The 12,309-nt window shown below is 33.7% G+C and overlaps 1 protein-coding gene across 1 annotated transcript in view; it reads right to left on the minus strand.

Moving 5' to 3' along the window:
* LOC136031051 (CDK5RAP1-like protein) overlaps nt 1-12,309 on the minus strand; it is a 118,138-nt gene that overhangs the window by 89,091 nt on the left and 16,738 nt on the right. Inside the window, exons 4-6 of the mRNA XM_065710265.1 lie at nt 11,368-11,584; nt 7,589-7,756; nt 4,166-4,364 (exon numbers count right to left, since the gene is read on the minus strand). Of these exons, the coding sequence (XP_065566337.1) occupies nt 4,166-4,364; nt 7,589-7,756; nt 11,368-11,584 (584 nt within the window). The remainder of the gene's footprint in view (nt 1-4,165; nt 4,365-7,588; nt 7,757-11,367; nt 11,585-12,309) is intronic.

Consider the following 12,309-nt stretch of genomic DNA (forward strand, 5'->3'; position numbering starts at 1 on the left):
CCCATCACCTTTTGTGGGTAACTTTAAACTTAATCAATCGTGCATATATATATATATATATATATATATATATATATATATATATATATATATATATATATATATATATATACACATATATACATATATACATATACATATATATATATATATATATATATATATATATATATATATATATATATATATATATATATATATATATATATATATATATATAATCAACATAAAATCAAATTCTTTTAATTTACTTACTGTTATAAAAATCTTTTTTTTAAAGAGTTCTATCAGCGTGAGTCACACGAACTGTTTAGTACATAAGAAATCTGGATAAAACCCCTTATTTTCATTCAAATGTCTATAAATATCAGGTTTATTGTAGACTTGCATCCCCCTCTTCTGCAAAATTCCTTGAGAACGAACAAAATTCCCCCCTCTTTCTTTTGTTCCAGTAAGCCTACCAAATTAATCTTTTATGCAACAAATAAAACCTTTTTTCAGGAATAAAAAGTGCACTTTCACATTTCACCCGCAGCAACTACATTAAGTACTTTCGCACATACAAATATAAAGCACCTTTAAATATACTTTTGCATATCCTCCTACCCAGCGGTCATCGTCCATAATAATAACTAATTTTACTCGTGTCTATATATAATTTTATCACGAATCAAGTGAATTAACTGACTTAAATGAAGCTTTAAATTAATTATTCACACTGACCATTTATTAACTACGGACTTTGTAACTCTTTAGAAACGAATGCCAAACCACGCGCCATTACTGCATTTGAAGCTGAGAACCTTTTCGATAATCTCAAACTGGCCGGCACGTTTTATGCCAGTGGGCATATGAATGCAGTCTTTCATACTCTATTACTACCACTACTAACAACTCACGTGCAGCACACAGCCACCTGCAGCCAACAAAGCCGGGCACGATCCTCTTCCTCCATCCCAATCTATGCAAAGCTTCTCTCATTACATCCTCCCGAAGTAATTAAATTTTTATAAATCCTTTCTAAGACCTTTTCCCACCCCATTCGGGGGAAATCTGGTTTTCATTTGGCCCATATAGAAGGACAAAGAGACAAATCTTTGGCAATCTGTCATCCTTCATCCGCAAAACGTGTCCTATCTATCTCAACCTTTCTCTAATTTTAGCCTAGAGAGCGGGATAGAGACACATTTTACAAAGAGCTTAATGTTTGAAATACGGTCAGTGGTACCCAAAAGAATCCGTAGATAATTTCACTGAAAAACATCTAGCAAATCCTCCTAGGTCTTCCGAAGCATCCACACTTCGGAACCATACTTGACCCATCTAATCATTGTAACTTCTAATACTCTAATCTTGGTTCAGAGACGTTCGTCCAATTCTTCCAAGCTTTTTTCGACTTGAAAAAAAACACCCTGGGCCTTGACTATTTAGTTTTAACTGATCGTTTAGCAACGGATCCGCTCCCACGCGGCATTACTGCCTCTGTAGCTGGGACGCTCACTGTCAAAGTTTTGATTATTTGAAAATCGATTGGCTTTCCAAGAAAGTTTAAGTTCTATAAAACTCAGTTATCTTCTACAAAACGGTAGAAAACACCATTTTGCTCTGGTACAACCATTTTAGCAACTCAAAAAGAGCCCCAAAACTATATTACTGTTTGTATTGAACCCACTCCCGTTATTCCAGGACAACTGGTTGAATACAATAACCTTTGGACAAAAATTAAACAAATAAACACAACAAGATCTTTGTTATCGAAAAAAAATTCACATTTCTGCAAGTAGGAGCTATTTCTGGTTTGCTAAAAGCCTATAAAAAATTCTGATTGGATCAAATGATGGCAAATTGAAATAAGAATTAATTGAAGGAGGGCTAATTGTCTAGGGAAATTCTCATTTTGAATAGACCTTTATTATAAGCACGTTAAACATTAAATTTAGGGGTGCTTTGACGAAAGTAATAATAAATAATTACAATCATTCATAATAATTGGCCTCTGGAATGCATCCTAAGCTATGTACCGTTTTTCTGAACCTCAAATTTAAGCTCCATCATTTCAAAGAGTATGTCTTGCCCGCTTAATATATTTGAGGAATAATGGGCATAGAAAGGATATTTTTACCATTGAGTTATCAATAAACCATTAGGCATACTTTAATTTAAAAAAAACAACAACAAAAAACTATGATTAGAATCCTATGTTTTCTCTCTCAATTGACACCAAAATACTATATTCTTTTTAAAAGATTAATATAAAAAGAAACTCTTTCACGAAACAAGTTTTCCAAAGAAAAGTAAAGAGCTAAACTAATCCTAAGACGAGGAGAAATAAATTCAAACTGTAATTCAAGCGTAGGACTGAAAGACCAGAAAGACCTTCTAAAGACAAAAACGTCATTTGCACTTTAATGAAAATTTTTATTTCGAGTTGAGTGTTTTTATTTGTTATAAGATAAAAAAGAGAAATAAAATTACCATAATAATCAAGATTACTGGAAAGAATTAATAACATAGAGATTGAGAGTTTAATATACATTGAAATTCATTCCTGAGAACCTAAAAAAAAATTATATGTTTTAACGATTTAAAAGAGAGAATTTCAAAAAATGAATTCTAATCGTTTTCCAAGATTTTAGATTCCTCCCCCCAACTTCCCCTTCACCGGATCCGGTCGGGATTTAAAATAAGAGCTCTGAGACACAATATCCTCCTAAACATCAAATTTCATTAAGATCCGATCACTCCTTCGTAAGTTAAAATAAGTCATTTTTTTTATTTTTGAGAATTAACCCTCCTCCCCCAACTCCCCTAAAGAGAGTGGATCCGTTCCGGTTATTTCAATCACGTATCTAGGACTTATGATTATTTTTACCACCAAGTTTCATCCCGATCCCTCCACTCTAAGCGTTTCCCAAGATTTTAGGTCCCCCCCAAACTCCCCCCAATATCACCGGATCCGGTCAGGATTTAAAAGAAGAACTCTGAGACACGATATCCTTCCAAAAATCAAACTTCATTAAGATCCGATCACTCCTTCGTAAGTTAAAGATACCTCATTTTTTCTAATTTTTCAGAATTGACCCTCCCCCCCTCAATTCCACTCTAACTCGAAAAACTCTAAGCGTTTTTCGAGATTTTAGGTCTCCCCCTTCAATTCCACCTAATGTCACCGGATCCAGTCAGGATTCAAAATAAGAGCTCTGAGACACGATATTCTTCCAAACTTCAAATTTCATTAAGATCCCATCACCCGTTCGCAAGTTAAAAATACTTCATTTTTTCTATTTTTTCCTAATTAACCGACCCCCCACTCTCCCCCCCCAGATGGTCAAATCGCGAAAACGACTATTTCTAATTTAATCTAGTCCGGTCCCAAATTTAATAGTCCTAGCTACCTGGAAGTGCCTAAAGTAGCAAAACCAGGACACACAGACCGACAGACCGACAGAATTTGCGATTGCTATATGTCACTTGGTTAACCAAGTGACACAAACACGACCGTTTTTGCGCGATCCATGAGATTTCTTCTGCTTTTGCTGCAAGTTTAAGCGTAACGACAGTCAGCGGTTGCGTTGAAATATTTCTACTGAGCTGTTAAAAATCACATCGGTTATTCTGAATTGGAAGGTTTTTAGAGCAATAAATTGCAAGTAATTGAGAAACAGATCATATTTATCAGAAGTTTTCCATTTAAAATTTGACAAAGAAGTGTGGCGTATTAGTCTAAGATTTTAATCCCCAGCGCCTGGGGGAATATTCTCAGGAAAACGATAACAGAAGATAAGAATTTTATTTTTTAATTAGGCATACCTAGACTTGGCTAATGCAGTTTAGACCATTGATAATTTTTCTTGTCTTCTAGAGCTTGATTTAGCCTCTTCCTATGCATATTTTCTTTAAAAATCACACAATAATTTTTGCGCTTCAACGCTGCAGTGAATCGTTTCTGTTTGAACAATTTTACGATTTTCCTGCATTCACTATCTGTGTTCCGTTTTGGGTCAAATAAAAATAATATCAATCGGAACCAAAGGTTATACTATCCAATCAGACACGATATAGCTATTTCAACGTCCTGTAATTACGTAACTACCAACAGGACTTTTTTTTTTTCTTACTATTTTCTCATTCACTTGCCCTACAAAACAAAATAAAATTTAATTACCTCATCTGGAAAGTCTTTAGGGTGAGGTGAGGTGAATCGTATTCGAATATTTGGCACTATACTTGAAATCTTTTCAAGCAGATCCGCAAATCTTCGACCTCCTTTTTTGGCCTTATAAACTGTCTTAAATCCAGGCACTGTTGACGTGTCACCAATTTTGTCAGAAATGCCACCATAATAAACTGAGTCAGATAGGTCTCTGCAAGCAGAAAAAAAAAATACGATATACAGGTTTACTGATAAGAACCCTGTAAAATTTGGCTAAAATAAAGAATGAAAAAGAAGAAATAAACGAAATGACGAAAGAAATTTATGCGTCACACAAATTGTAAAGATTTTGTGAAAATTGTGCAGCTTCATACAATATGCTTGCAACTTCCCAGACTATTGGTATGATATTTGATACATCCAAAATACATTATTTTCTTTTAGTTTCATTTGAACGTTTCATAGTATCTTTGGTATTTAGTACTTCTTGTTGTTTTTTGTTATAATAACTAAATTCTTATAAGGCTTATGAAACTTGCCTCAGCTACTGCATCTTGTGTATTTACAGTCCTAACAAATTAGCTGGCTAAATAGGTTAAGAAAGATTTTGGTCATAAGTTAAAGAAGTGCCAGAAAAATGGCTCACATATTTCACAAAAGTAATTGTAAAAAAAGAAGCAATTTTCCTACTAATATTCGTTAAGTCTAGAAAATTAAGTCTGAGCTATGCTGTGTCTTAAATATGAGCTCATGTTTATGGAGGCTCTTTCTTAATTTCGCGATTTGCAAAGACAGACGACAGACGCACTTGTAGACATACACGAGACTGGACAACTGGTAGTTTTTATTCATCTCCCACGTGCTTCGTTTTTTGACAGCTATTAAATAGCACTGTACTCATAAAACTCCTAGAAATGATCTCAGATCGAAACACAAAGTAAACCATTAGGATCACCTTGCCCGAAAACTATATAAAGGAAACTTACAGTCCTTGGCTTGAACAACAAAGAAAATCCACTGGCTTGAAAAACAAGGAAAGTGGCCGCAGCCAATATATATTCTGCATCAAAAGCATCTTTTTTCTGTTTCTCCTTCTTTACAGCTAGCGGGGCACTAGAACATCTTAGAGAACTGTTTAATAGCTCATTTTAAATAGAGTTGTTGCATATAGTGTCTTTTGAAATTACAAAAAAAAATTAATCGTTGTTGCAGTGGCAGCTGCAAACTAGTAAATTGTGATTGTTGCAGTAGCTACTAATAAGCCCAATGTTATGACAGCCCATCCGTTACCAATTGGAAATTTAACGGAGTTCAAGCAAGGTTTAGGGAGAAGGTGCCAAATGAAGTTTATGTACACTGTCAAGCTCACATATTAAACTTGGTTTCGACTGACTGCCCAAAAACATCACGGAACTTACGGACTTTTAATCTGTGGTGCGAAGAATTTACGTATTTATATCATGCAGAAACACTCGACATGAACTATTTGTAGAATCCCAGCGAATTACCGGTGAAAAAGTCTTGGAGCTTGAGAGGACCATCCAGACTCGCTGGTTTTATGCAGTCCGCTCTACTTCCGAGGTGAAGGCCAGACTTCAGTTTACTTTTGCTGTGCTAGGCACAGTCTCTGATAGTTCCAACGGGGAGGCAGAGCGCGAAGAAAAAGGACTACTGGACAAAATCAACTCTACCTCTTTTGTCTCAACTTTGCATATAATGGAAAAAAACGTTAAGTCATCGTAAATTGTTTATCAGGACAACTTCAAAACGAAAGTTTGCTGATTTATAAGGCATTTGCACTGATTTCTAGGACATACGAGATTCTCCATAAGCTGAGAAATGAAATCTACAAAAGCTCCAACTTAAGTAAAACACAGCCGAATTCTTAGGTTTACACAACATCCAGGAATCGAAAATTCCACAATCTAAACCCAGAGTTCGAAGCAAGGGAAGTCAAGCCATTTCCATTCATTTCAGACCCTTTCTTTCAAACTAAACAACCAGTAAAAGCAATATCAGTCAGCAAAGATGGACCAACATTTCATGCTAATATATCTCTGCTCGACACTTTATCTGCCTTCGACCCCTCAAATTCAGATTTTCTCAAATTTTCGAAAGGGTAAAGAGTTACGTGTCATTAATCAAGGGATTCTCGGTGTCGATGACTGTGCCATAGAATTCCAACTTTCTCTTGCACAGCTGCATCTGTCAGAAAGGTTTTATTTCGAGAATGGATCTTCTTCAAGGCATCAAAATTTCATCCGATCTCACAATTGCCTATTCTGCAGTGCTGATGAAGCAAGTTGCTACTTTGCCTGTGATCACCACCAGCAATGAAATATTCTTTTCGGCAATAGGGCGTGTGAAGGATTATCTGCGATCGACAATGGGAAATGATCGACTCAAGTGATCCCATGATCACAACCGTTGAAAAAGAGGAGGTAAAGAAACTAGATTTAGATAGATTAGTCGACGTTTTCTCCAACCAGCAAAGTCAACGTTACCACCTGTTTTAGGTATATTTGCTCAATGTTGTTCTTTTTTTTCTTCATTGAAAAAAAATTTAATAAAATAGAATCGGAGTCACTGCCAGATGACAGCCTTTTTTCAAATCTAGCAATTCACTATGCCAAAATTATTATTTACTTTATTGTAAAATTTTAGTTTGTTCGATGACTTTTAGCCAACTGTATATACCATTTTCAATCTGAAGAAAATGCAGGACAAATTTGAAAAAAAAGACATTTTAGTTCAACGGACGAAGCTGAATCTCAGCTATTGAATATTATCAAAATTGCTGCCTCGGGTCGAAACAGTAATTGTTCGAACTACAGACAAAGAGTATGCAAAAAATTGCCCAGGGAATATGAGCCTTAAAGATTTAAAAAGTATTTGAATAATTGTTAATACTTCTAATAAAGGTTTTGTCGAATCAGATACTATAGAGCTGTAAGCTCATGCAGTTCTATTCCAGCACAGTTTTTCCCCTTGCAATTTTGAAAAAATTCTTTATTTCGTTGTTAAAAATATACTATTCCAAATATAAAATGCATAACCACTAATCAAAGACTACATAGTTTCGATAAGGCAGCCAGAGGGCACCAACAAATTTTGAAGAAGAGAGGGGGATCAAAAGGCATTCTAGGGGAGAAAATATAATGAAATATAAATATATATATATATATATATATAAATATATATATATATATATATATATATATATATATATATATATATATATATATATATATATATATATATATATATATATATATATAATATATATATATATATATATATATATATATATATATATATATATATATATATATATATATATATATATATTATTCTATATGTAATTGTTATCTTCAATAACAGCTGTCCCTCACTCGGTACCATTGAGCATTTATGATTTAGACAAAAAAGTCTTACCTGTAGCTATTCACATTTTGACCAAGTAAGGTGATTTCTTTGATACCTTCATCAGCAAGATATCTGACTTCATTTATAATTGAATCTGCCGGTCGAGATCGTTCTCTGCCCCGAGTAAATGGGACAATACAGTAAGAACACATATTATCACAGCCTCTCATGATTGATCTGAAAAATTATGTTATAAAATTGCCTATTTAACAATATTTATATTTTACTTTTCGGTCAAACACTAATAGAATTGAATTTTCGATAACCGTGGTATCTACCGTGCTATTGATTCAAATTATCTTTTAGCCAAGCTTCCTCTGTTTTAAGAAAGTAAGACGAAAGGGTGAAAGAGTCCTGCGAAAAAATTAGAGGGAGGAGGAGTAATACCTGTTTAAACGCACGGTTTCAACTATAAAACTGTATTTCTGTTTAGATTCTACTCTCTAGAATACCATTATTCAATTTTCCTACAGAAGACAGGTGGAAGTCATCTAGCTTGTTGATCAGGTTCTGGGTCTGAAACCAAGCTAGGTATCCTACAAGATATTCTGGTATCCAGATACCTATCTTTATTGTTCCAATTATGAGGAATGAGCTAAACCAATCTTGACAGTAACCTGATTCTGACTCAAGACCACTTAATTTGCTTATCCTCCTAAATAGGTAGATAAGTCAGAATAGACAAATGTCGCCTGTTTAATTACTATTGTCGGCTACAAAAAAAAAACAATCGCATTTCAAGAATAATACTTTTCATTGACGGTAATAAATAAATAAAGAATTTTTTTGCATATCCCTTTTTCGCCAAAAATATAGAAACTGTAAGACCTGTGATATTTGTAAAACCAGTTTGACACTTCTAATGCAATTTTTTTGGAATTTCACTCCCCTCTACCCCCAAAGGAAATAAATGTTCATGTTTTTTATCTAGATAGTTCCAGCTTTCACGGCATGTGCACTATCATTGTTAGGATCCGTGAGGGTCAAATAACTGATCCTTCTATTAAGCCAAATAACCAATCCTTTGAGCATGAGAACACAGCCTCTGGTCAATTGTGCGCAATCAATTTTACACGAGACGTTGGAGACAAGAGCTAAATTTTTATTTATTCTTGTTCTATTTAAATAGGGAATAGCCTATTTGAAAAATTATACGCAACATTTGGGAATCTTTTGTTTTATTTGTGCAAATTCTCCATTTTAAAGTGATTTTGAGGAGGGTCTGGATGATATTTGAGGGTCTTAGTTGGCAAATTAATACGAGTCAATTTTCTAGATTTAACTCACACACAGTTTCACCAAGTGCATTTTACCTCCCTCCAATATTCGCTTTGCCAAATATTTTTCGACTTTCATTATAAAATTATTTTTTTTCTACAGATTAAAACGTAAAATTCAAACTTACTTTTATTTCATAAAATATGGTCACTTTTAGGCTTATACATTTCGTGTAGACAAGAAACACAAAAATCCTAACTTGAAAGTACGAAATAATTCTGAATAGATCATCTTGGTTGTATTTACAATTCTTAAGAAGATGGAAGAAGATTCTATTTTGTTAAAGTCCTATCGATCTTAATTCAATAAAAAAAAACTGAATGAGAAAAAAAATGATACGAAAACGGTTCATGTAAATCAACTATTAGCTTGATTTATTTAGCGACTGTACTGAGCAGCAATAACTTTTCAAGCTTTGTAAAAAAAATCAATTTGCCTCAAAGAATACATATTCATAAGAGAAACGATACATAAATTCACAAATCTGTTTCCCCCTGAGGTGAAGACTTGAACCCATAACTTAACAAAACATCTTCTTCTTTTTCATTCAGTACGGGGTGAAATTCGCTTTTAAGTAGATTACCACTACTGTGCATATGGAATACTTCCTAAATCGTTGACTTTAAATAGATATTCAAAGAGCGTCAATATAATGGGGTTTCTTTTCGAAGTTAAAAAGGCTTTGCAAAGGCAAAATCTAACAATATAGGCAAATCTTATGAATATATTTCCAAACATTTTTCCATTTTTTCCATTTGTCATTTTTTGTCACTTTTTCCAAACACTAAAGTGTAAGACTCTAATATAGTTGAATTATTCAGTTCACCAGATAAATTTAAATATAGGAAAGTCACTTTTTCCAAATAGTAAAGCGTTAAACTTTTAAACTTCGTAGGAAACTTTTAAACTTCATGGACTGGAAGACTGATGTACTACTACAATAGATATAACAAATATACTATAACTCCAAACACGGTTGAATTGCTCAGTTCACCAGATGAATTTTCAAATTTATTCGAAGTACTCACAGTAGAGATGATGCACAGACAGCTACATTATATATATTAAAGATTTTATATATAGTTTTTGTAGGGGTTAAAAGTTCCGTTTGAGTTGGTCCACTAGAACAATAACCAGTAAGGTTTGTTAGATCAGAATCCAACCTCAGATATAGCATTTATTTTTTTGTTTCTGCTTTCTTGATGTCAGGGGCTGTTTTAAACTTTGAAAGAGAGAATAGAATGCAACACAAATATCTAGCAGTAAAGAGAACTTCTACAATAAGTCATCAGATTTCAACCCCATTTATTCAGAAGTGAAAGTTAATGTCATAGTTAAACCTTTTTACCCCAGTAGGGGCAACCTAGTAAAGAACTAAACACCATACAGTAAACGAAAGTTTTAAAAAAGCTATCTACATATATTCTACATTTATAAGGAATAATAGGGGGGGATTAATTTTTTTCAAGGAAATATCAATCAAGACTCGTCAGTCAAAAATTGACGTCAAATTCCAACCTAATACGGTGCGACGTGAAAAACTTGCTTTTAGTAACGTATGTCTATAATTTGCACCTGAGTCGACCTCCACGGTAGGAGAGAGACATACCAAAATGTCTCTTTATCAGCTATATAAATTCACGGACTGGATGAAAATATTCGACAAAATTCTGTCAGCAACTAGTTTCTGGTGTCCATGCTTGGTTTTATTTCTGTTAGGGAGGGGCTACATTCTTGCCATCTGCATACACAAGAAGAGTCTGTAGGATAATAGTTAAATTTAAAAGTTAATAGCAGCTAGAACTTTTATCGCTCCTTTATGGTTCAAGTCCAATTCTGATAGACAATATTGTTTCTGTTGCTCTGCAAATTTAATTCATGGGTTACAGTTGCTGCAACACTTTACGGGTATGGGGCATCTAAGATTTAACGTAATTATCTTTTAACGCCATTAATCGTTTTTATGACAACCACAGAATAAATGGATAATGTATTACCAGAGTTTATATATATTACAGAGATAAAACATCTTCGAAATAACACAGAATACGAAGTAAAAGATGAAACAGAAAGATTTAAACTAAAGAAGCAAAAAAGCAAAGAATGATAAGTCAACTTTCAATATTGACTCAGAACAGGCAGTAATCTAAATAAATGATTAGCTTTCAGATCTGGCCAGCTTTTGCCTGCATAAGCAGAGGTTTCCTTACGTAAACCTTGTTAGAGACACTTTCTTGACGTGTACTGAGTCTCCAATTAGTTCGTCTCCATATTGCCTCGAGTCTCCATATTGCTGATTAGTTCGGACCAGTGTTGAGTACAGGGAAAAAAGAACTGGCTGCCGGCTGAGCACGACTAGCAACAAGGACGGTTACAATATTTCAAGTTAAGGCACTTCACACAACTGATGTTTTACATATACAAAAATTTTTTGAACACAAAATCGTATAGTAACAATATATTTGCTACTTATGTGAATTAACACTAAAAGAAAGAATAAAAAAACCTACATAAAGGCTGAAGGAGATTCTGGATTTACCCTGACAGGTATTATGTCGGCATAAGTTTCTTCTAGGCTAAGTAAAACATTTACAGCTGATTGATGAGGATCATCAGTGACATCAGTCAAAAGACGTGGTAAATCACGATAGGAATCCGGACCAGCAACTATATCAATGCTCCGTTCTTTTTCTATTAGTTTTTCTTTCAGTCTTTCAGCCATACATCCTGAAAAAGATACATTACCTTAAAAATTTGCCAAACATTAACAAAATACTAAATGGCAAAAAAAAAATTTAGGAATATGAAAGCTGTAGTTGATAAATATTATATTTATGATTAATGAGACTAAAAATTTCTTTAAGATTTTTTAATATTAAATTAAAGATTAAAGTGGAAATATAAGGGAAGCATTAAGGTTATTATTTATTAAGAAGTATTAAAGAAGCATTAAGGGAAGATTAAAGGGGAGTATATTATTTTTGCACAGAGCTGTTTTTTTAAGTAGCAATCAAGCAGTCAACAGCGAGGAAGGGATTTTGAGTTGTGTAGTTTCAGCAAAATACAGATGTTCTTCTAAATAATTAAATAAAAAAAACAAGTTTTTTCAACTGAAAGTAAGGAGTGACATCAAAACTTAAAACGTACAGAAATTACTTCGTATATGAAAGAGGCTGCTTCCTCATCAACGCCCCGCTCTTTACGCTAAAGTTTGACTCTTTCTCTCAATTCTTCTTTCTAAAACAGTAAAAAACTTTAGCGTAAAGAGCGGGGCGTTGATGAGGAAGCAGCCTCTTTCATATACGAAGTAATTTCTGTACGTTTTAAGTTTTGATGTCACTCCTTACTTTCAGTTGAAAAAACTTGTTTTTTTTATTTAATTTCTGAACGTTTTTGAATCAATGCATGTTTTGATTTTGGCTCTCCGCAGAGGAATAATCAAAACGAAATTT

This window comes from Artemia franciscana, chromosome 1 (assembly GCF_032884065.1).
Source record: "Artemia franciscana chromosome 1, ASM3288406v1, whole genome shotgun sequence".
Classification (NCBI taxonomy): Eukaryota; Metazoa; Arthropoda; class Branchiopoda; order Anostraca; family Artemiidae; genus Artemia; species Artemia franciscana.